The 25,950-nt window shown below is 43.6% G+C and overlaps 1 protein-coding gene across 1 annotated transcript in view; it reads left to right on the top strand.

The window, feature by feature from the left end:
• The window catches only part of SCN10A (sodium voltage-gated channel alpha subunit 10), an 80,477-nt gene that overhangs the window by 12,408 nt on the left and 42,119 nt on the right, over nucleotides 1–25,950 (top strand). Inside the window, exons 4-12 of the mRNA XM_090284524.1 lie at nucleotides 8,200–8,328; nucleotides 8,861–8,952; nucleotides 10,504–10,725; nucleotides 11,119–11,182; nucleotides 16,092–16,233; nucleotides 16,381–16,578; nucleotides 17,302–17,472; nucleotides 21,873–22,145; nucleotides 24,557–24,665. Of these exons, the coding sequence (XP_090140650.1) occupies nucleotides 8,200–8,328; nucleotides 8,861–8,952; nucleotides 10,504–10,725; nucleotides 11,119–11,182; nucleotides 16,092–16,233; nucleotides 16,381–16,578; nucleotides 17,302–17,472; nucleotides 21,873–22,145; nucleotides 24,557–24,665 (1,400 nt within the window). The remainder of the gene's footprint in view (nucleotides 1–8,199; nucleotides 8,329–8,860; nucleotides 8,953–10,503; nucleotides 10,726–11,118; nucleotides 11,183–16,091; nucleotides 16,234–16,380; nucleotides 16,579–17,301; nucleotides 17,473–21,872; nucleotides 22,146–24,556; nucleotides 24,666–25,950) is intronic.

The following is a 25,950-nucleotide window of genomic DNA, read 5'->3' as shown; positions in this document are numbered from 1 at the left end:
GGCCCTTCGATGTTTCTAGGACACTCATCGCTAACCATACTGAGAATCTGGAGAAACATTTGACAAAACACATCACTTTGGTTGCAGGGAAAAGCAAAATAGAAAGAATTGTTTTCTCACCTGGAAAAAAGCAGGTGAAATGAAGCTGAAACTATAGCAACTAGGAAGTGGGTCCCTGGCATTGCGTGCATAACGTAGTGTTTTGTGTCTTTGCAAAGTTACACGAGTGACAGCATATTGTATGCATGCTTTAGCTGATGCTTTAAAAAAATCAATATGGTGTTTTTGTGTTGTTCTAAATGGCTACATGCAAACTTATTTCATTCATTTTTTCACTGCTATTCTGTAAAAGTATTCTCTTGTATTTTCTTCTAAAAGCCATAATACAGGGTGGGCAAAAGTAGGCTTACAGTTGTTCAGATGGAAAATAATACAGTAATTAATAAGTAACAATACGTGAATAAACTCTGACTTCTGAGTAGTCACCACTATAAACCTACTTTTGCCCCACCCTGTATTTTGTTCTCTGATTACATATTTCACACTTCTAGACTTGTGTGTGTGTGTGTGTGTGTGTGTGTGTGTGTGTGCATGAAATAGGCTTCTAACAGTTTTCCATATGGGTTATCCCAACACCACTTTTAACAGGCCCTCGTTTCCCCAGTGATTCCTTCTGCTACCGTGTGCCAGATTTTTGTGCACACTCAGGTCTGTTTCTCCCAGTAAAGTATTTGTCACTCCCCAAGACAACACTGCACCCATCTAAATAAATGCTTTATGGTAAGATTTGACCTGGTTGGTGGTAGCAGCCCTTCCTTTGTCTCTGAAAATTGTCTTGGTTCTTCCTGCTTCTTTACTTCACATCAATTTAAGAGCCAGAATTCCAAGCTCTTTTCTTACAACTTCACTGAAACTGTGATTGTAAATGCACTGGGTTTATTTATTGCCACAGGAAAAATTGCCACATGTATAATATCAAGCCTTCCCACGCATTAGCATGGTGTGTATTCCAATTTATATAGGCCTTCTTTTATATTCTTCCATAACATTTTATAATGTCTTTTTTAAAAAGATTTTATTTATTTATCTTCAGAGAGGGGAAAGGAGAGAGGAAGAGAGGAAGAGAAACATCAATTTGTTGCCCCTAATCAGGGACATGGCCTTGCAACCCAGGCATGTGCCCTGACTGGGAATCGAACCGGCCACCTTTTAGTTAGCAGGCCAGCACTCAGTCCACTGAGCCACACCAGCCAGGGCTATAATGTCTTATGTAAAGTTTTTATCATATCTTACATTATCACTTTGGTTGTCCTTTTGAATTTTTTTTTTTTTTCTGTGTCAGTGTAAAGGATCATCATTATGTAATGACCTTTCTTTTTTTTTTTTTTTTTTGGTTTTTCAATTACAGTTGTCCCATTTTTCCCCCATTGCTCTTTGTCCCACCCATCCCTTTCCCCACAATCATATCCCTCCCCGTTGTCCATGTCCATGAGTCATTTATACACGTTCCTTGACTAGACCCTTCCCTTACTTATCCCTCTTCTCTCCCTCCCCCTCCCTCCTATTGATTGCTATTCTACTCTTTGTTCTATTTAGTTCATTTGTTTGTGTTGTTCTTTAGTTTCCTGTATTAGGTGATATCATATGAATATTTATTTTTATTGCTAAAATATTGTAATGTTTTTAACTTTCTATGTCTTGGTTTTGCATCCAGCAAGTTTTCTGAACTCATTAACAAGTTACAACATTTCTCTATAGATTCTTGGTTTTTCTGTTTGCACAGTTATGTCATCTGTAAATGATGATGAACTGGTGGCTTTCATTATGACTCTTATGCCCCTTGTTTACTTTTCCTGTCTTATTGAATGGGCCAGGACCTTCAGCACAATGCTGAAGCTATAATCATGAGTGGTTTTTGTTCTCTCTTGTTTATATAGAGTATACTTCTAATATTTCACTGCTATCATGATGACTGTGGGAGTTTCATGATTACCCTTTATCAAGTTATGGAAATTTCTTTCCACTCCTGGTGTGTTAAAGAGTTTCATAATGAATGGGTGTTGGTTTTTATCAACATTGCTGTGTTTATTAAGATTATCAGGCCGTCTTTCATCTGTTCATATAGTAGGTTACAGTAATGCATTTGCTAATCTATTTTTAATGATTCTAACTTGATCATTGCTTGATTTGGGTTGCCAATATTTCAACTGATCCATCTTGGTAAATGAGGTTGACATACTCTTCTCTCATAAACCGGCCCTTTGGGTTGCTTTCCCATCTCACTGCCTCACTGTCTTCCTTCTGTGCTGTTCTTAGGAACCCAGACTCTTCTACTCTGCTTTGCAGAGCAGTTCAGCTCTCTCTGTCCCCTCAAGTTTATCAATAAGTGATCTAAGTGAGGATCTCTGGTGGTCACCAGAAGTCTCTCAGTAGCCTCTAAATCATTTCACAGATTCAGGAGAAATAGCTATGCCATCATTTATGCATGGATAATTTAAAAATCTGAAATGTATGGTTAATCATAATTTTTATAGAATTTCTCCCTTTTTATGTCCTTAAAAGCAGTGTATTCAAGAACTGACTTTAGTTCATGCTACTTAACATGGCGTAGTTTATTTTAAATAATATATTTTATTGTCATCTGCCAGTGATTGCCTACATTTGTTAAACTTGTATTTGTCACGGTTGCTGTTGAACTGCATAGTAGCACAAGTCATAAAGTGAATCAGTATTTCAAAAGTGGTTTGCAGAATTATTACAATAGTGACAAAAGTAGAAAAACAAATCCTACAACATCAAGTAAGGTCACAAATATAAGTAATAAATGGACTCTATTATAAATATAAAGCTTGAATCTGTATGGCATGTGACAAATGGACAAGGGTGTGGATAATCTCACGAAGGCAGATAAAAATAAATAAGAAAACAGAAACCATGACAATGAAAAATGATAATCAAATTGTATTGAATTAATGACCTTTTTTCCTAGTACCCTTAACACTTTTATCAAATAATAATATAAAGCTACCAAAACTTCCACATTATTTTCTAATAAAATTTGTTGACCTCACTATTAAACCAACTGACAAACAAAAAATAAAGCTTTCCAGTACAAAATTGTCAAAATTTGATGTTAACTATAGTCACCCTTGTAGCAAAAATAAGGAAATTATATTCTTGCTGGTAAAATACGGAGCCAGCTTCAAAATTAATAAAATATTATAGTTGGAAAGAAAGCAGAAAACAATTGTTAGAATTCCTTTATCAGAACTGTTTCCTATAATGTGACTGGCACTTAAAATCAATGACTATTATGTATGTAACCAACCAGACATTTCACTTTATAGTTGAGTAAAACTATGAATAAATCAAATGTCAGTATATATTCACCATATATGTGGGAAAGCAGTGCTCAATGACTTTTTGTCCTATTTATCATAATGCTAATTTTAAAAGAGATTTCTGAATTAATTAATGGTTAGTTTGTAAACTAAGAAATAAACTTTAAAAGGTGTGTTGTACATGAACGTTCATAGCAGCATTATTTACAATAGCCAAAAGGTGGAAACAATGCAAATGATCATCAACAGGTGAATGGATGAATAAACAAAATGTGTAATAGCCATACACAATGGACTGTTACTCAGTCTTAAAAATAAATGACACTCTGATACATGCTACAACATGGATGAACCTCTAAAACATACTAAGTAAAATAAGCCAGACCCAAAACACAAAATTGTATGAGCCTACTTATATGAGGTACCTAGAAGAGGCACCTTTTCGGAGACAGAAAGTAGAATAGAGGTTGCCAGGGAGTAGGGTTGGTGGGAGGAATGGGAAGTTGTTTCAGGAGCAGAGTGTCAATTCAGGATGATGAAAAAATTCTAGAGACAGATAGTGGTGCTGGTTGCACTATATTGTGAATATAGTTAATGTCATGGAATTGTATACTTTAAAATGGTCAAAGTAGTAAATTTTATGTTATGCATATTCTACCACAATTAAAAAAAAAGATTCATTGAATTAGTATTGAAGAAGTTCCAGCCACAAGGTCAGCAAGGAAAGGCACCACCATACAAATGAAAGGTTTTACTGGTGCGGCCCGTGCCTTATTCATGGAAAACAGTGAGGGGTGCATGGCCTCCCTCCACACCCTGGCTTGCTGTTGAGGGATGGGGTGGAAACTGTGACTACAAACTGACTCTGGTCACTTGGGGCCAAAATGAAAAGTGAGTACAGGTTGCTGCTTTCCCACACTGAATTGCTCTGGCTGGCAACAAACAAACCAATAAACAAAAAAATAAAATAAAATAAAATAACAAAAAAGGTTTACGGTGTTTTATAATAAGGAATGAAATATGTTTAAATTACCATGTCTGTGAATATGTGCTCTGTGCCTCAGGAATACATCTAGGATTTTGAATAGTATGGATCTTTGACTTCAGGGCCAAAATATCAGGATCTTTAAATGATCAGACATCAGAATTTCTTCAAATTGAACAATGGTTGAAAGTGAGCCAATGGCTCCATGACCGAAAGTTTGACTTTTTCCCAACAGCTGATGATTTTCTTCATTCAACAAAAAACAAAATAAATCCACTTAGGCTGTAACTTTTGTGTATTTCAAATCACATCCAAATGCTGCAACTGAACATGAAGAAATAGCTTATGAATCAAACACCACCAGAGAGAGGATGTGACTCTGTCAGCTGCTGTCCCCCAAGCTCTCAGGGCACTAAGCCAGGGCTCTCATCCTCTGACGGAACCCTGACAGTCGTCTTTAGAGGAGACTCTCTCCGTCATTTCTGATCTGCGTTGATCTGAAAAGCCAGAACTAACTGTCAAAGCTTCCCAACGACCTATAATACCTATAATTCTGGGTTAAGACTTTCTAAATTAGAAAACACAAAGAGTTGGGGGTGGGGACCGACAGCATATGGAAGCAGCCAGCACAAACAGCTATGATTTCAAACACTCTTTCTCCTCTCCCTTTTTAATTTGATTTTTACTTTTATTTACAGTCTCCAAGTTTGCGGTTTAAAAGGTCACAGTACTATAAAGACCCCAACAAAAATAGCAGTTTCATGTTTCTCTTCTTCTCACCTCTAACTCCATATTGCCAAAGGCAAACACTCAGCTTTTTTACCTTTTTCTTCTACCTCCCTGTCTCTAATAATTTACTATTACTACTATCTTTTTATTTTTCCATTTTAGATATTATCCATTGACTTTCTCTAATAAAAAAAGAAAAAAGTATAAGGTCCACATACACAGATTCATGTCCTCTCACACTAACCTTCCCATTAGTTACATCGCAAATTTTAGTTAGCTAATCAGACAATATGTATATTGTCTGACTGTACATGCAATTATATAAAAGTGTTGCTAAGCAAATTCTATTCACAGCTGAGTCATGCTGTGTATTTTGATTACATTTCCTTTGGCACAATGTTTTTGCTTTCTCTGGAGTTAATAAGGATTTTATTTCTTCATTTGCTCACTAATTTGTCCTCAAACTCTGCTTTGGAGGTTTGATTATTGCATCAATATTTCCGAATGCATCAGGTTATCCACCAGTTTCAAATTTTCTTGGAGAAATTACTCTTGGAGTCCCCCATTGCCTGCTTCAATCTGGCCTACATGTTCTCCAGGCCTGATGCACACCTCTTCTCTAGAGATTATTTTTCTTCTCCATCCTTTTTTGGATTCCATTTGTCTCTCCCCTATATCCCATATCTTCCTCTTTTTGGTTATTTTCTTGTTTTGGTGGAGCACATCCTCTAGTAACCTTCTTAGAAGGGTATATAGGAAGTAACTTTTCCGAGACTTTGTATATCTATAATTGTCTTCGTTGTTAACAGTTTAGGTGGAGAAAAAATTCTACACTAGAAATTATTTTTCTCAAAATTTTGAAGGCATTGTTTCATTGTCTTATAACCTCCAAGGCTACTATTACAACATCTGGTGATATTTTGACTCTCATTCTTTTGTCCATGACGTATGATTGTCACTCCTTCAAAAAGAGGCTCCAGTCTTTTTGTACAATGCTCTGAAATTTTGTGATGTTATGCCTTAATATGAGCTTTTTCATTAATTTTCTTAAATACTTGTAGGTGCTTATAACTGAATATTTAGATCCTTCAATTTGGGGAAATTTTCTGGAATTTATTTCTTTGGTAATTTTTTATGTCTATTTCTTTCTAGATTTCTTATTACTCAGCCATTGTAACTATTGCTCTAATTCTTATACTTTTTATCACCTTTCATCCATTTCTTCTTTGTTCCACTTTCTGTGAGATTTCCTCAATTTTATCTTCAGTCCTCCTATTCATATTTTACTTGTGCTATCATATTTTTATTTTTAAAAGTTCTGTTTCTTCTTTGAATATTCTTGTTTATAGCCTTCTGTTCTTATTATATGTATTCAGAGATTCTTATCTCTTAACTCTAAAAATATTAATGACAGGGTTTTTTTCCCTAACTTTTTATGCTCCCTGCATTGTCTCTTTTTCTCTTCCTATTTGGTTTCTTTAGTCTTTGGTATTAGAAGCATCTTTAACATTTCTGATGCATGTTGTTGGCTGTCCATATTAAAAATGCAGTATCTTCAGCTATTACCCTGACTACCGGGCTTCTAAGAACTTACTGAGGGACAGAAGCAGGTGGGTGGAAGGGTTATCTACTTTTTAGTATGCCAGTTTTTTCTTTCTACTCCTGTTTCAGGACGCAACTCTCTCTCTCTCTCACGTTCCCCTCTGGGGGGGATGAACAACCAACCCATTTCAGGAGCAGAGGAGGCAGCTCTTCGCTGAATGGGTGGTACAGAGTAGGATCTCAGAAGCCCAGCCGCTTCTTGTGAAGACGTTCAGGCTGTTTCAGCCTCACTTGCCACCATCCCCCCAAGCCACACTTTCAGGGGGACTTAGCATCTCTGAGTCCGAAGCAGCTCTGCAGTGTGGATTGGCTTGCTTCTAGGAATGCCCCACTTCCAACTCAGGTTTTGGCTTTCTTGGATCTGCTCTGTCTGTTGCCGCTCATCCCTCTTTACGCTCATTCCCAAAACGATGTTGTGTTCTCTTCTGTCTTTGTCCTGATGGGTTTGCGCGTTAAAATATCGTTTTACTGTCATTTAAGAAGAACTTCAGAAAAGGTAGAGCTAAATACATATGTTCAAACTACCATACTTAATCAAGGCTTCCCATTTCTAACACCAGTGTTTATGATTATAATTTATAACTTAAATATGTTAATATGTCCAAAATTGAGTGATTTATGTGTGCATCAGGATCCCTTTGGTCAGTGGTTCAGAAAGGGTAGTTCCTCCACTGGCAGCATTAGCATCAGCTGGGAACTTGTTGAAAAGACAAATTCTTGGGCCCTGCCCTAGATTTACTCAGAAACACTGGGGAAAGAGCCTAGAAATCCATGTTTGAACGAGCCCTCCAGGTGGTTCGGTTGCTTGCTAGAGTTTGAGAACCACTACTGCAGGTGATGAAGGGATTTTGAACATTTGAGAAACACTATCCTCCACTCAACCTCAGCTCCAGACCCAACCCTTTAAATTGAACCCACCAAGTGCCCACCTTAAAGCAGCAGTTTGAGATGTCATCGTCTAACAGGATCCATCCTCCTGAGAAAATGCTCTTTTTTCCATGACACCTGGTTGTATCCTGCCCTATATGGCTCTTGGACCCTTATATGGGATCCCTGAGACAGGGCATGGTGTGAGAAGAAAAGGTAGTCGGAGCAGACAAGTCCAGGGCGGAGAAATGTCACAGGGCCCTGTCTCTCTTCCACCTCTTCAGTCATCAACAGTTTGAAAGAGGAGCCTCCAGCTTCCGTGGGGGCACCTCTGAGAACCTCATGCAGCAGGAGGATCCTTGCTCTGAACTTGGGGGTGGTTCTTCACCTGCCACTGCCCTCTGCCTACCCTCAGAGCAGCCAATGCTCCCACTCCTCTCAACCATACACACACACACACACACACACACACACACACACACACACACACACATCCTGCTCCACCCACCCCTCAGAGTTCCATGGTCTGAGTCTTGTTTCCTCACCCTGCCTTCTTCCTGGTCCCCACCTTGGGGACAATCTTCACATGTTTCCCTTGGTAACAAATCCCAGCAGCTCTCCCTCTGATCTCCTTCTAGGACATGGTTTATTCTCCTTTCCTGCCCTCCCTCCTAGGTATGTCTTCACTGTCATTTACACCTTTGAAGCCCTGATAAAGATACTGGCAAGAGGATTTTTTCTAAGCGAGTTCACTTACCTGCGAGATCCTTGGAACTTGCTGGATTTTGGTGTCATTCTCTTGGCGTGAGTATTTCTCCCCACAGATTTGTGTGTGAGTCTGTGTGGGGCCTTGGGTGTGCCCAAGTGCATACTCTGGGGGGTTTCCTCACCTCCATCCAGCTTCCTCACTTGAAAGTGCATGGCTTTCTGAGTCACTTTCCAGGGTCTGTCCCACATCCTCAGGGAGAAGTCAGAGGCCTCACATCTGAGCTGATAAATAGCCTGTCGAAGTAGGTTCGACAGAGCTCAGCCTTGTACCCACCTGATGTGAAGGTCTTTTCCTGAGGAAACTGTCTGCAGAGACTGGTTGGCCAAGCCCACATGCATGAATATCCATCCTCACACACAGCACAGGGAGCCCCTAGCTCACAATGCATCTTCTCAAAGGGGCTGTTCAAAAAGATATCGGGACAATTCAATCCATGTTAGTGTCAGATTCTCTATTTATTCTGGGTCCTTCCTAGGCTCCTGTCACCCCAAATTGTCCTTATCTATGCTGCATGCATCCCCAGGACCCTCTCCTTGCAGAGATGCTGACTGACTTCTGGTCCTACAGATACGTCGGCACAATGATAGATTTCCAAGCAATCTCAGGCCTGCGGACGTTCAGAGTTCTTAGAGCTTTAAAAACAGTTTCTGTGATCCCAGGTGAGCTGCTGAACCAGCACATTTATTCATAGAGCATGTTTTGGTGTTCGCGACCCAATGTACTCCTTTGATTTTTTCATAAGAGCCTTACAAAGTTCCAGGGCATGGGCTCTTGTCCCCACTTACAAGGAAAAGAAAATGAGGCCCAGAGAGTAGAAAACACAATCACAAGTCTTCATTACTAGTAAGAGGTCAAGTGTGACCTGAAAACCTAATGTCTCGATTCCTGGATCAATGCTCTGTCCCCAGTACCTCGTGTTCTCAGCATTGATAAATAACAAGAAGAAGGCCACGTCCTTGGTTTATGTTCTTGTTGTGGCAGTCAGGCAAGCCTCCATGTAGTCAGACATTCATTTAGACCTTAAACCAAAGGGGTAAACTCGGAAATAGGAAGGAGGGGAGAAGGCAGCCCAGGACTCAGGCGAGTGTCTTCACCATTGCCATAGACCTGGAAGCTTGAGCCTCAGCCCTGGCTTCAGACACACAGAGGAGAAAAGAATCAGGTAGTCCTTGATTACAGAGAATTCAGAAACAAATCTAGTTTCACCAGAGCTCATCTCATTGGGCTCCCAAGATCTCTGATGTCACCAGTGGCTCAGAGGAGACTTCTTAGTCTTTCCCATCTTCCCCACACTCCACCCCACCCCAACTGCACCCCCAGGCTTTGGTTAGGAGCTGCTCCTGGGTGTCCCCACCTGCTGTGGAGATCTCCCCCAATTGTCACCCAACTCTAGCACATGCCAGCTCCCAGCGCAGGAATGGATATGGATAGAGCAGTGCTCAAAGGGGTCAGTTGTGGACCAAAGGGACAAGGCAAGGATCAATCCCAGACTGCTTCCCTGGTCAGGGGCCTTTCTGCTACCCTTGAAGCTGCTCTCCCAAAGAAAGTGATTTCATTTGCCAGAACAGCAAATCATCCTTCCTTAAACAAGTAGGGGCCTCGTCTTTGCTGCTAGCCAGGCTTGGCTCCAGTGTGACCTCCTCTCAGATTCTCTGTTTCCCATGTCTCTCGTGGCCTCACTATGGCTGTGCTCATGTTTCTGTGCTTTTGTGTCTATGTTTCTCTTTTCTGTCTCATTCTATTTCCCTTGAATCTCTCTCTCCTTTGTACACACACACACACACACACACACACACACACACACACACAGTCTCACGCTTCTCCCAGAAATGAGCTGAGTGCAGAAAGACAGATGCCGAAGGACCAGAATGAATTAGCAGCTTCTCAATTAGTACAATTCCTGGAACACAGCAGGTACTCAGCAATTCTTTTTTTAAATTGAATTGCTATTGTCAGAAATGTCTTAGCCTTAAGATGACAAGCAATGCATCACCTGGGTCTCAGTGGCCTCATCTTTACAATGGGACATTCAATCATCTTTCCTGGGTTCATGGGAGGAACTAGACTTAGAACTACTCTAGAGTTTGTAAAAGGCCTCACACCTGTACATGGTGCGAGGGAGGGATGGCTAAGATGCAAGTGTGCCAGCCACATGGGTGTGCTGTGTAGTACCTTATCCATGCGGGAGTATCGCTCTCCTCTTCCCATAGGGCTGAAGGTCATCGTGGGGGCCCTGATCCACTCAGTGAAGAAGCTGGCTGATGTGACCATCCTCACCATTTTCTGTCTGAGTGTCTTTGCCCTGGTGGCCCTGCAGCTCTTCAAGGGTAACCTCAAGAACAAATGTGTCAAGAACTGCACAGCTCTCAATGAGACAGCCAATGACTCCTCTCATACAACGCACGAGTGGAATTTCTGCCAGAAGGACGAAGGTCTGGATGGCCAGGGCTGTGGAGACCCTGCGTACTCCTATAGACATATATTTTGATTCCTCTTGCCTGTGTACATGCTTTTCCTGGGTTGCATTTTACTTCCGTATCTCCTGTTTTTGTTATCCAATGTCCCTTTTCCAAGGAAATGAGCTATCTATCCAGGGACAAGTCATTCTGCCTCCGCTGGGGGAGGCTGGGAGCTGAAGTCATGGCTCAGCTTTTCTCTTCCCAGGTGGGATTTTTTCCATTCTGAGTGTCCCGCATGCCCACTGAGTTCAGAGCTGAGATAACTCACCTCGCTGGGGCAGAAGACTTACAAGGTGCTGCCTTTGCCACCTAAGGCTTGAGTTCAGAACCCTATGCAGAGCTCCCACTTCTTCCTTTCTTTTTCAGACTTCTACATGGATAAGCCAGGCACTTCTGACCGCTTACTCTGTGGCAATGGATCTGATGCGGGGTGAGTGTCCAACCCATGACATAGTTCCAGTGTCCAGCAGTCCTTTCTCCTTCTTGTCATCAATATTTTCGGGTCACAGACTGGGCTATAGGTCCTGAAGAAGATATAGAAAAGAATAAGTCATGGCTTCTGCCAGCCCGGGCCTATGGGGAGGGAAGCTATGAGTTAGCTTCTACTTTGTTATGAACAGCCCCAAGATTTTGTGGCTTAAAACACCCACCATTTATTTAGCTCAAGGTTATACACATCAGCATGTTGGGCTGAGGTCAGTGTGGAGGCCAGCTAATCTAGGATGGCCTTGGCTGGGGTGTTTGGTCTCTGCTCCATGTGGTCTCTCATCCCACAGCAGACTAGCCTGGGCTTATTCTCATGGCAGTGGCAGGATTCTAAGAGAGAGGATGAAAGGTCTCTTTGAGGCTTAACACTGACACAAGGTAACTTCTACTGCATTCTGTTGACCAAAGCAAGTCACAGGTCCATCAGATGCAAGGGGTAGAAAACTAGACTTCACTTTTTGATAGGAGGAGCTGCAACGTCATATCACAAGGGGGTGAGGATACAGGGAGGGGAGTAATTGTGGCCATTTTTTTGCAAGCAATCTACCCCAGAAAGGGACTTATATTTGTTAAATATGTTTTGTGTCAAATGCTCTACATGTAATCATCACAACTTCATCACATGCGTTTCATTATCCTCACATAACAGAGGAAGAAGCACATGCATCAGATTTTGTCATTTCAAATATTACAGAGGCCAGACATATAACAAATGAGGGGAGCGGGCTGGGTGGGACCCATGGCAATGAGAGGTCATGCTCCATCTAAAGGGGGAAGCCACTGCTCAGTCCAGCCTTTGGTTGCCATGTGGAAGTGTGGGTCCACTGTTTCCAACTCTTCCAACCTTTAAAAAAAAATAGGAATTTAGATTTTCATGTGAAATCTCCCAACTATTAACATGGGTTACCAATTCCATAAAATGTCTGTATATTGTGGACCACACAAAATATTTGCAAGCCCAATGCAGCCTGCAAGCTGCCCATTTGTGAGCTCCGAGACATATACATCAAGATGCTCCACTGTGGAGGCCCAGTGCAGTGCTAGAGGCTCTGGGGGCTGGGGCAGCACACACAGGTGATATTGCAAGGAAGGGGAGGAGGTCAGGGAGGGTTTCCTGGAGGTGGTAGTTGAGGTCAGAGTTGAAGGGCAGGCAGGATGTCTCTAGACTGGGTGAACAAGAGATGGTTTGCATGGAGGCCATTCCAGGTGACAGAGCAGAATGTGAGACAAAGCAAAGAGGTCGGGGGCCCCTCAGGTATGCCTGCTGATTGGACCACTGGAGCAGATGTGAGTAGAAAGAGTTCAGGCAACAGATCAGAAAGGCTCACTTCTTCCACCTCCATGGCTGGGGGCCGGGAAGATCAGAACATGCATGACCCCACTCTCTAAGTAGCTGACAGCCCCAAATGGAGCTGGTGGAGCTCTGCCTTAACCAGCTCACTAAGAAAACAATCTCAGGTAGAGCTGAGGGGTGGGCACCAAAGGAGAATTGGATCAACATAGGCTTCTTGGCTTTTTTCTTCACAAATGCACTTGGCATTTGGTTTTTTGACTCAGGGAGAGGATTGTTCTGATGTCACCTTTCATTTGCCCTTGACTTAAATTTAAACCAAGGGCCCATCTATGCCCCTTTTCTGTCTGGATTATGGCATTTCTCATGGCAATGGCTCCAGAGAGTAGCCTAAGCACTACCAGTGGTAAAGTTGTGGGGTCCACACATGGGTACCCCCTCAAGCTCCCAGAGAGGCCAGACCTCCAGCTGGGTAGGTCCTGGCCAAGGAGTAAAGAAGTAGACAGAGCTGGGATGGTGAATAGAGGCCATCTCAGCACAATGGGCAGGGTGAGCCCAGAAGGGCATGCTGTGAACACTAAACCGGAGTGCTATGCTGGGCTCCAGAGAAGCAGAGCCCTGAGCAAAGACCCACACTGACCAGTGGCACTGTGGGAGGAAAGCCTGGGGCGTCGAGGTGGAGAACACATACTGGGAAATACTTGACGATTTTCAACATTCTTTCACATACATTGTTCCAGTCCATCCTTCTAGTAGCTTCATATTAAAAGTAGGATTTTTAATTTGCATTTTATATATCACAGTTACTATGCTGAAGACAATAGGCAAGAGATTTTGCATCACGGTCTTCCGTAATTCTCCAGCAGTTAGCTGTTGAGGTGTAGTAGCCACAGCAGTGTTCTATGGAAGATTTAAGAGACAAGGCTGCCCTCAGGGTTCACTTGCAAACCTACAGGCGATGGGCTGACTAGCTTCTTGGTTTAAGTGTAGGTCTGCAATGTCTGGGAACCAGGCATTTGAAGATAGAATTGGGATTGATTATCATCAAGTTGTCAGGACTCTGATCAATGGTAGAGGTCCTAGGGTTGAGTGTTCACACTGATGTCTGAAATAAGGAGAGCCGCAGAGGCTGCTGTTGCAGGGCTCGTGTAGGAATCCTATAGTAGAGTCCACAATACAAACATGGCCTTACTGTGTCCTTGACCAGGCCACCCCCCTAAGGTGGATGAGAGAACCTCACATGCCCTAAGTTTAGAGACACATTTATTTTTTAAAATTATATTTTATTGATTATGCTGTTAAAGTTGTCCCAATTTCCTTTCCTTTTCCCCCCTCCACCCAGTACCCCCTTTACTCGCACCCACCTTAGTTCATGTCCATGGGTCATGCCTGTATATTCTTTGGCTTCTCCCTTTCCTATACTGTTCTTAACAACCCCCTGTCTATTTTGTACCAACTGATTATGCTTCTTAGTCCCTGCACCATTTCCCCATTTCTCCCCCTTCCCCTCCCAGTGATAACCCTCCAAATGATCCCCATGTCTATGATTCTGTTCCTATTCTGGTTTGCTTAGTTGGATTTTGTTTTTATTTTTTAGATTCAGTTATTGATATTTGTAAGTTTGTTATCATTTTAATGCTCATAGTTTTGATCTTCTTTTTCTTAAATAAGTCCTTTTAACATTTCATATAATAATGGCTTGGTGATGATGAACTCCTTTAGCTTTACCTTGTCTGGGAAGCACTTCATCTGCCTTTCCCTTCTAAATGAAATCGTTGCTGGATAGAGTAATCTTGGTTGTAGGTACTTGCTTTTCATTACTTTGAATACTTCTTGCCAATCCCTTTTTGCCTGCAAAGTTTCTTTGGAGAAACCAGCTGATAGTCTTATAGGGACCCCTTTGTAGGTAACTCTCTTTATTTTTCTTGATGCTTTTAAGATTCTCTTTTTATCTTTAACCTTTGGCATTTTAATTATGATGTGTCTTGGTGTAGTCCTCTTTGGGTCTGGCTTGGTTGGAACTCTGTGTTTCTTGACCTTGTATGTCTATTTTCTTCACCAAATGAGGGAAGTTCTCCTTCATTATTTTTTCAAAGAAGTTTTCAATTTCTTGATCTTCCTCTTCTCCTTCTGGCATTCCTATGATTCAGATGTCGGCATGTTTAAAGTTGTCCCAAAGGTTCCTAAGCTCCTCCTCATTTTTTTTTTTCAATTCTTGTTTCATCATTCTGTACTCATTGACTGTTTCTTCCTTATGTTCCAAATCATTGACTTGAACCTCAGCTTCTTTTCCTTCCCCATTTGTTTCATGTGGATTTTCTTTTATTTCACTTAGCTTAGCCTTCACTGCTTCTCTTATGCATTTGCTGTACTCAAGCATGTCTGTCAAGTCTGCAAACATCTTTATCACCAGTGTTTTGAACTCTGTATCTGTTAGGTTGGCTATCTCCTCATTGCTTAGTTTTCCTACTGGAACCTTGGTCTGCTCCCTCTTTTGGGCCATACTTCTCTTCCTCCTCCTTGACCATCTCCTGTGCTTTCCTGTGTCTTAGGTAGAGCTGTCGCACCTTTTATGTTGTAAGGGGAGGAGCCTTAGGTATTCATCAGTGTGAGGCAACCTGTTTCACCACATTGTGGCACTGTATGTGGGGGAGGGGTCTGTCTGGATGAGCATTGCTTCTTTATATCTTTGTTTGTTGGACTTTCATGCAGTTCAGTTTTCTGGTAGTTCTGGTTGTTTTTAATTTTGATGTAGTTGTATTTCTTCTTATTGTTGTGGAGGGTGGCAAAACGTGTCTACTTACACCTCTATCTTGGCCAGAAATAGAGATACATTTCTTGACATCAACTTACCCCCCTTATTAAGAGAGAGAAGAATCCAGCAATTTCACCCCAATGCTCACCAAGCAATCATCTTCAATTTGACCTTCCTTCATTGATCAGTCTTCATAGGCTACTTCACAGTTATATTTCTCTTTTTAAATAAGTACATTGGCATCTCTGTGGTTTTAGGAACTAACTTCCCTCTGAACCTCAGCTTTTACATCTGTAAAAAAGATCTGGAGATGGTTAAATTACAGTATTTGTAAAGCATTTAGGAGAAACAGGGGCACATGGTAAGTGCTCAATAAGTGGAAAATATTTTCATTGTTACATACTCATATAATTGGTCAGTAAACTTGGCTAACATGAGTCCTCCTATGACAGACAATCCTGCAGGTGATCCAACAGGCTCAGATTTTAAGTCTGTGTTATTTGCACTGACTCTCCCTCCCCTGGTGTGAACTTGCAAAGAGTTTGTCACCTTTGGGGTCATGTCTGAGGAGTCCATTGACCTTCCCCAGGCCACTCCCTTCTGCATGAAACTCAAAAGTGATAATATTATCACCCCCACTTAATGGGCAAGAGAAGCTGATACCTAAAGAGAGTAAGTGTCGAAGGTCATCCAGCTGATAAGAGGAAGTCCAGGCCTTGAATTCCAATCTTTTCACAGCCCTGGGCTACCTTGCCTCCAATAAGCAGGATGCCATGCAATTGATGACCTTCTCCCTTCTTGCTGCAGCCACTGCCCTAAAGGTTATTTCTGCCTGAAAACATCTGACAACCCAGATTATAACTACACCAGCTTTGATTCCTTTGCTTGGGCTTTCCTCTCACTGTTTCGCCTCATGACACAGGATTCCTGGGAACGCCTCTACCAGCAGGTATTGATCTGCATGTCCCCATACAGATTTGGTTGAAGAATAAGGGGTCAACTTCAATGTCACTACATTTTTTCTGGAGAAGCTTGACAATGTCAGGAGCCCATCTGCTCTGAGTACATGTTTCTTGTCTTTCTCTTGAATCTGCAGACCCTGAGGGCTTCTGGGAAATTTTATATGATCTTTTTTGTACTTGTCATCTTCCTGGGATCTTTCTACCTGGTCAACTTGATTTTGGCTGTGGTCACCATGGCCTATGAGGAGCAGAACCAGGCAGCCATTGATGAAATTGAAGCCAAGGAGAAGAAGTTCCAGGAGGCCCTCGAGGTGCTCCAGCAGGAGCAGGAGGTCTGTGAGGGGTGAAAACTCTGTGAAGTCTATTGCAGGTTGTACATTCTCATGCAGAGGTCTGAACCAGTCACTTAGATTAAGGCTGTCATTCTCCAGAACTTTTGGAAGGTTCATCTTACCTCAGAGACCATCTTAAGTCAGGTTTTCTAAAAATAAACAAAAAACTTGAAGATGTTAGGCAAGTGATTTATTGAGAGGTGCCCCCAGAAAAAGGAGAGTGAAGGAAGCAGGATGGGGTAGGGAAGAATTAAATGAGAAAGTGACCTCAGCTAGAGACTACATTGAGCATGATCCTGTGGTAACTCTGGGCTGTGACTTGGAGCCCAGAGTTAGTCCTATTAACTTGAGGCAAGAGGGCTTGCCTTTTGTACCCCCATGCCTGCCCCAGCCAAATATTCAGTCATATGAAACTTTTTTTCAGAATCCCACAGCTGAGAGCCATTAGCAGTTGACACTCAAGCAGCTGGGGATGAGAATACCGACCTAGTAAAAGGGATCTGGGCAAGCCATCAACACAGTCTCCTCCACTGTGTGAATGAGAGTGATGACCCAGAGGTAGTTCTTCCCACCATGTCCCAATCCCTTTACCACCCAGGTCCTAATCTTGGCCTCCTCTGCTCTACATTGCCCTTGCTTCTGTGACACCCTGTGGCCGGGGAACACATTTATGCTAAGCTCAAACAGATACTATTGGCTGCAGCTGCTGTTCTCTCTCCTCAGGTGCTGGCAGCAATGGGGATTGACACAACCTCTCTCCACTCCCACAGTGGATCACCTTTAGCCTTCAAAAGTGCCAATGAAAAAAGGCACAGAATGAAGTCAAAGGTGTCAGAGGGCTCTGCAGATGACAACAAATCACCTCAATCTGAGCCATACAACCAGCGCAGGATGGTAAGGTGCTCAGGTTTATGCTCTAAAGATTACCCACCTTTCAGCTGTTGTAGACAGTAGGTTGACATGGGAAGAGGTTTGTAACAGGGAGAGAGCTGGAGGCACAGACATTAGGCGGCTGTTTTAGTAATAAGGGGCCCCCAAACTGTGGCCTATACTAGGACAGGGTCATTATGGATGGGAAAAGGAGGTGGGCTACAAAGGCTTCTATGGGTAGGTATGAAATCAACAAGACAGACTGGAATGTGGAAAAAGAAAAGGATTCCAAAATGACTCCCAGGTTTTAAGATTGGGTAATTAGATGGGTGGATTCTAGGACAGGAGCACTTCAGCTGTAGGAAAGGTGGTGAACCCATATTGGGCATGACAGCTTTAAGGTGTCTGTGGACCTGTGGACATCAAGGGTCAGCTTCCTTCTGACACACCCATCTGTGATTATGGAACCGGAAGGGTGGTTTTTGTCCATGGTGCTGAAATAATTTGGGCACTGCTTTCTGACCTTATGCCTCAGCCCCTGCAGCTCAAATCTCCACCTATTGTTGGCAGGGAATGCATCTCTGTGATACAGTCCAGTTTAGGAATAACTTTAGTGCTTCACTTCAGATCCTGTAGCAATTCTGACCCCATCATCTACCTCCCACTCAAAGATTCACTGTGCTCATCAACTTTCCTCCCACCATCTTCCTCTCCCTGCAGAGTCCTGTATACCCTACAAATGTCCTTTCCACAGGCCTGAGAGATAATAAACCCTTTGTAGAACAATCATTCCCACTCTGATAGTATGGGAAAGGGGATAAAAATGGCTGTTTTTCAGGCCTTCTGACCCTCACTTCCTTCTCTCTTTTCCTGTGCTCATCTGAAGGATATTCCACTTTTTAGAATACTATCTCTCCCACCCACAAACTTATGCATACAGATAAGTACACAGACAGGCTCAATGGCCTCAGAGACACCCACGCTTCACCATTTATCAGAATTTGTGCCCTTCGGTTCCTTGCTCTGCCTCTTGAGTAACACTCAGTATGCACAGGGCACAGTTCAGATGTTTCAAAGGGGATTTCACTAGGGCTTTGACAATCATAGAACAGGATGAATCACAGCTTCCTTGGAAATGTCAATGACATTGAATTGGGCTTTAATTTACCCCATTCATTCAGCCCCACATAAATCTGCACCTGGATGTCCAATAACTGTTTTTTGTGTGTGGTTGTCTCTCCAGTTAGGCTCACCTTCAAGGGGAAAAAAGAGGGATTCTGTCTTGTTAATTCAACAATACTAGGTGCTTGGTATAAAGAGATGGCTAAAACATGGTCCCTTTCTCAAGGACTTCCCATTCGGATGGATGAGGCATATATAAAACAGCCAAGTTTTATACTATATTAGAGACACAGACATGGTGTTTGGGAAATAGAAGAGGAAACACGACTCTTAGAGGCGTGGGGGTGTATCAGGAAAATCTTCACTGGAGGAGGGAAAAATTGACGTGAATAGTAAATAGTGAGTAGGGGGTCCTCCAGTAATTGAGGACTGGGACTGTTTGGGGGGCATATTTTTCAAGCACAAGGAAGAAAACATAGGAGCAAAGACAGAAAGGCACCATTTAGGTAGTTTTTAAGTGCTAATTGATTAACTGGAGTCCATTCGAGAAGTCATCCTCTTCCTCTTTTCCCAGGTATATTCTTGTGGTAAATAGACCACAGGTGTTTTTTTATATAAAGCCATTTTCTTATAATCAGAAATGAGAGAATGATTGGGGTTAGTTAGGGGAGGCGGGTTTCAGGAAACCCACAGGAAATGAGTTAGCCTGCTTGGATGATGCATTTTAAGGCAAATCTAACACTTAGATTCAGAAGTCATTGCCTACAATAGGTTAATTCTGAAATATTTAATTAGTGATTAAAAAGGCACTGTCTGTCTCATATGGGACCAAAATTTTCCTCCTAATTTCTTCATTGATCTGCTTAGTGCCCAAGTGCAAATAACTCAGTTGTCCAATTTTAATAAGGATTTACTGACGCTGTTCCTTTGCTTCAAAGGTGGGAAAGATTCGTGAGCTTTTATGAGTTACAAAGTCCTTGGACATGTATTCTAGGCAGAGTGCTCTATTTATAATTCCAGGATCGCAATGATGGTTGCTGAACAGCATTGGGCTCAAAATGTCAGAAAAGGAAACTTCAGTTCTATGGGACAAGGGGATAAATAAGGAGCACTTGAACTGATGATAAGATGTCTCAACTTTAGTAAATAAAAGGAATTGTCAACGTAAAAAAAAAAAAAAGCCCAAACCTGTAGAGAATTTGTATGAGTTTATTTGAGCCCAATTGATGACAATTTCTGGGAATCAAAATTTCAATGGATGGAGAAAATGCTCCAGAAAAATGGGAGTTTTACCACTTATTTATACATCAGAATCAAAGGGGAAGATGTAAGGGGGTTACGTGAAATCCACGGGAGAGAGATTAGAGAGGCAGGAGAAAGCAAAGTGGGGAAATCTCTGAGATTGGCTATCAAGTAAAAATTTGCATTGGCGGGTACAGGATAGTTAATAATTAACATTTACAGCACATAGAAGTGGAAGATAACAATGAGCGCTTCTGTGGTCTTGTGTTCTGGTGGGAGATTTTGCCCTGAGGGGTTCGGAAAAGGAAATTACTCCAACATTGGCAGACCAAAAAAGACAGTAGAGGCTCAGTTAAAACAAAGACTGACCTTTGTCAAGGGAAGTACCAGCCTAGGACATGACTACTCACCATCACTCGCCTTTAGTCAGGAAGTTTGAATTTCAGACTGTTACGGAAGACCAAGGGCGGGATCTGAGTCAGGATCCCAGTTTTAGCACTAGTTCTGTTGACTGGTAAAACCTAGTTCTTCTTGCTGATGCAGTAAAGAATTATAGATCAGAACATCTCTTAGTATTCAAGTAGGGTTAATTGGTGATTCATCTGAAAACGGGCCTAGCTAAGGTTGGGTAGGGTAGAGGGAGGCAAAGGTTCAGGGCAAAGCAGGGTAAGGACTGGGAAAGTAAGGGCAGCCTATGGCTGGGGTGGCCTGTGGCCAGACAGCCAGAAGGCCTTATATAGTTGGCAGAATGGGGGTGAAGAAGTCACATATTGATTGACAGGTAAAGGGTGTGCCAGTGTTCCAGGGCCTGAACATAAATACTCAAAGGCATTAATCGGCTTCTTCCTTTAGGCCCTATGGGCCCTTTTTGGACTTTCAAACCTTGGGATGAAAGCACAGTGTCAAAGGCTTTCTTTCCCAGATAATGGAAAAGATACAAAGAATTTCAAGGACTGCTGAGTCAGTGGGTGGGACATGGATCCCTCCTCCTCCCTGCCTGCCTTGATTTACCATTCATCCCAAGTGCCAAAAGGCATTTCCTGGCAACCAGGACGTTAGACACTGGTCAACGACAGCACAGTCTCAGCGTTCTTCCTATGCTACGTCCTGCCTCAGGACTATCATATGTGTTTTTAAGGCCCACCATGTAGCCCTTTTTCGTCCACAGAGATAAGGAAGAGGGAAATTTTCAGCAGTAGGGTCAGAGTTTGATAGAAAGTCAATGCTTAGGTTTTAGAAATACTTTATAGGACCTGCTCCTGGGTGGGAGTGCTGGCCGTAATCAATAACTTGCCATGGGAACTAGCTGACCCAGCATACTGACTGCGGGCTCTGAGCCTATGAATTCACTCCTTTTCTCTGGCAACTGTAAGCCACACAGTTTTCTCAGAGGAAGATTTTGATGGGAAAAGTTTATTGATTTGAAGGAATGTCATTATTCTTCCAGGAAATTAGGCTGTAACTCTCCCTTCAATCTCCCCATTGTTGACTGTTCAAAGTTTGCCTCAAGGGATCCTGGAAGCTCATTACGTTACAAAGCTCTTGTCTCCTCCTTTGCAGCACAAACTCTCACACACCCATGCAGGCTGAATCTAATGAATTGTAGAACCCACTTTTCAGGCAATAAAGTGCACTCAGTCATTCAACAACCATTTACTAAGTATGTTCCGGAACTGATGCACATAATAGAGTCTCCTTAGGTCACAACTTTGCAGGTGGAGCAGCCCAGTAGCCAAAAGCTGACAAACAGCTGACACATCCAATTGAACCACTAGGTTGTCCTCTAACATGTCCTTGGCCCTGAAGACCCATTTGCTGATCTTAAGCACCCTATAATCTCTCAACTCTGTTGGCTTTTCCCAGGTTGTGTCAAGAATATTGTTCCCTATTCTCTCCCCATGTTTACCTAGGATATCCCCTAGATCTGTGTCCTTCATTTGCTCTAGAAGGTCATGAGAATAAGGGAAGTGGGAGTGAGTAGAGGAAAGTACTGAGCTCGATTTTCCTGCAGGGCAAGCTTCCAGCCTCTGTCTTTCCTGCTCCTCTGGGGCAATGCCCAGTCTTTCCTAGGTCTCACCTCCGAGCGGCGCCGGGCCAGCCATGGCAGTGTGTTTCATTTCCGGGTCCCTGATGGGGTCACCGATGATGCAGTCTTTCTTGGAGACTGTAACAGTCGTCGGAACTCGCTGTTGCTGGGTGGGAATGCTGGCCAGCAAGGCCCTCTCCCTAGGAGCCTGCTGCCTCAAGCCAGTCACCCTGGACCAGGGCATGGGGGAGATGTGCACCTCACACTGCCTACTGGTGAGCTTGGACCTGGAGTCACGGAAGTCTCGGTGAGTTTATGAATGTTCTAGACTCTTTGGGGCGGCCCTCCAGCTAGAGGTCCAGAGTGTCACCCATGGAAGGGTTCTTTAGATATCATTCTGTCCAGCACCTCCATCTACCCCCATTTTACTGACTGGGCAAGTGAGACCCAGAGAGATACTGGGTCTACCTGGGGTCAAACAGGTTTTCTGGTTTACTCTGTACAGTGATACAGGTTCTTTTCCAGTGATCCCATCATTTCCTCAGTGTTTCTCTGTCCTCACTCACTACCACTGCTTTAGAGATAGGCCTGCTTGCTCCCTGGATGAGTATGAGAAAAATGAAAGGTTTTCTTCCTACCTGTGGCTCGTGCCAGCTATCCTGGGCTTGGCAAATGGGACCCAGAGAAATCCTGGGGGGTGCCCTGGACTGAACTCATCAGAAGCAAAGTATCCCTTGCTTTCTTCAGAGAAGCAATAACTTGCCAAAATGCACAATGTAGGCAACAATGACTAACTGGCCAGCACTCTTAATAGAATAATCAGAGAGTGTAATGACAAACCAGGGATTCCTCATTGGATTGGGAGTCATAATGTAATGGAAGCTCTCCTTCCAGTTGCAGTAATGATGCTGCTAGTGCGTATTTCATTTGCCCTCTCCAGCTAGCCACAGACACAGAGCAGGGTGCAAACAGACTTGGGAACAGACCGCTCTGTGGCTCTCCTGACTTGGATAAGTCTTGCAGCGTTAGCTCAGCTCCATCTCTGATGGGATGCCAGCAAGAGACAGATGAACCACCCCAACAGGCAACTGGAGACAGTTGAGTGGAGTGCTTGCAGAGGGTGGGCGGGGCACCAGGAACTGAGAAGGGACAGTGAGGCCCCTAGAGACCAGTGCGGTGGGAAGCTGTGTGTGCCTCGGCTGGAGGGGTGAGGGGAAGGACCAGAACCAGGACCTGGAGGAGCAGCCACCGGGTGAGAGGTGCCCGGACAGAACTTGTGATCTCAGGTGGAGAACTGCAGCCAGGACCCAGCCGCAGCCCAGCAGGGGAGAAGCAGGGGATACCTCCTGGACTCCTCTCTGTCCAGCCTCGGATCTCCTATCTGTCCCTCCTGCTCACCAAACTCAACCAGACTGGGGAGTAGGGGGATGCAGTTTGTATAAGTCACCCTCCCTGGGCACAGAGCTCGGCAGAGAAGAGAGCGTGGGTCTCCAAGGACCAAAAGAGTCCTAAAGTCAAAGCTAGTCTACAGGGCCCCCTCGGAGATACTTTAACATTCCAGAAAAATACCTCATTCAAGAAACCTTATTATTGATCATCGATCCCTAGATCACCACTTTCCTAGCTATTGCCACACTGATGCATTTTTATTAAATTATTTGGCTTGCGTGAGATTAAGTCTTTAAGCCCTTCTGCATCACATAAACCTGTGTTTCAATAGCAGATATATTGTTTACCAACTGAGTTACCTTTAACAAGTCCCTTAAATTCTACAAGCCTCAGTGTCTCCCCTTGTAAAAAGTCTTCTAAATAGCTAAAGGCTTAAATGGAATAATAAAGTGCCTACATTTATATACATATATCTGACAAATAGCAACAGTATCGGCTAGTGTCTTTGGGTGAGTCCTCACAGTTAAAAACTTTCTAAACATGCTTTATATTCATTAAGCACTTGCTGCATACCTATGAGCTTCACCTATGGTAGGTGCTCAAGAAATGCTTCTTGTATTTGGATTCTGAATGATTTGCATGGTGTGGAATCAGCTGCTGTGGGCCTTAGGCTCCCCATGACCAGGGTGTGTGTGTGACTAGAATTAGCAGCCTGGCCCAAAACCCAGACAGAACTTCCGATTGAAGGCCCAAAGAGGGAAGTGTCAACAGTTTGTGAGACAGTCAAGACACACAAATGTTCCCTCGGAAAGAAAGAGATGGTGTGGAATTAGAACGTGGGTTGAATGTGAGGGAGGGAAGTGAGCCTATTAGAAAGAAGCTCCGGAAAGTCTAGCGAGGAGTAAGAAGTCTGTGTGAATGTCCTATGCGCAGCCCAGAGGATGTCTCACATGACTGCCTGGCTTGATGCTCCTTCTCCCTGCGGTAGAAGCCTCAGAGGCCCTTCAGGTAGCCCGCCCCCACCCTGGTGCCCAGGTCTCTGTCCTAGGGCAGGAGTTTGCAGAGCTTCCAGGGAGCCCGGGTGACTCTGTTAGCTGCAGACCTGGGCTCTGGTTGCACCCGAGCTCCGTGTCCTGGTCATCATGCTTGAGCTCTTACCCCACGGTCAACAGCGGCGCACTCTCCTCCAGCCATGACCGCTGAGGATCACAGCTTCGCTGAGCAGCTCGCACCCACATGAGACCAGCCAGTACCAGGCTGAGTGGTCCCCCTGTGCCACTGAAAACTTCAGGCTGGGGGAGCATCCTGACTCTGTGTGTGTGCCCACAGGCATTTGAAGGACAAAAGAAGACTTTCTTATCAGCAGAATACTTGAATCAGCCTTTCCGAGCCCAAAGGGCAATGAGTGTGGTCAGTATCATCACCTCTGTCCTCGAGGGTAAGTGCTATTCACGGGGGGGGGGGGGGGGGGGGGGTCACTGCCATGAGTCCCCTTGTGAGCAGAAGAAGGGGTGCCCCGAACCCATGTCAAAAGGCACCCACCTCTGTGGCCTGGGATCCTGTCCTCTTTTTTGTGCCAACGACTCCAGCACCCTTAATCAATGTGTTTTTTTTTAATGTGATAATTTTTCAAAAACAATAGAATCCAGTGGCTGAAATGCCTGAATCCATCTCTTGTTCATGTGTAACCAGAAATCTAAGTTTTAAAAAGGGATCTGGCAGACACCAGAAAACATTCAGGTATGCAAGAAATTTAAGTTTTTGATTTTCAAACATGGCAAAATTATCCTGATGTTTTCCTGGCTGGAACTTTTATGGCTATAACTTAATTTCTGTCTCCAGCCCGATTATGCTGATCTTTGGAAAACCATTTAAATAAATTAGTCAACTTAACTAAATTCTTGTCAATTCAGGGTTTCATCAATTGAGTGGGCACCCACTCAAGTCTCCACAGGGATGCCTCTAAGTTCCAGCTGCTTACATCAAGCCAAGGGACTGACTCTGGGTCAAGGCCACCTGACACTCCTTCCCCTGAGTACAAGGCCTGTCTTCTTACCCAGGCTTTATTTTGCCTCAGGCTAAGGAAAATATGGCCTTCATCATATCCAGTTATCCTAGACTCGTTTACAATGCCCTGTGCTGGAGAAGGGAGCTTGGATGTAGGTGTGCTCCTGAGAAGAGACCCAGCGTGCTCTCCTCCCAGCCCTGGGCTGAATTCTAACTCCAGGGGAGCACACAGTAGACGATATGAACCAAAAAAAAAAAAAAAATGTGTGAGGAATTTGAAAACAGAGCCAATATGTGCCTTACTTTCTAGGTGAAGCCAGAGATAGCAGGTTTTATAGAGAGACCCCCATGCCCAGCATGGAACAGAAACTTTCAAGTAGAATGGCCGGTAAGGCCCCTGGGGAGAGAGGGCCTGGGGCGGCCTCAGAGAGGGCCCTGTAGCCCCTGGATGACAGTATCTGGACGATGGAAGGAAACAAGTGAGAGCCAAATAGGGAAGCTGGAGAGGCCAGGAGGCAGCAGCCATCTCCATGGCCCTCCCACTGGAAACCAGATTGGGAGCCATGATGACTCAAGTACAATGCACTTGGCAATGACTAAGGGTCAGCTCAGCCCTCCACCTGGAGTGCCCCCAGAATTCCGACACAACCTCAGACAATGAAGTAGTAGCAGGCATTGAACTGCCCAAAACAAACTCCCCAGGATGACTTCTTGAA

The sequence above is a fragment of the Furipterus horrens genome, unplaced genomic scaffold, assembly GCF_987537825.1.
Source record: "Furipterus horrens unplaced genomic scaffold, mFurHor1.1.pri manual_scaffold_7, whole genome shotgun sequence".
NCBI lineage: Eukaryota > Metazoa > Chordata > Mammalia > Chiroptera > Furipteridae > Furipterus > Furipterus horrens.
The sequence above is the reverse complement of the archived record's forward strand: the minus strand, read 5'-3'. Positions and strand labels throughout refer to the sequence as shown.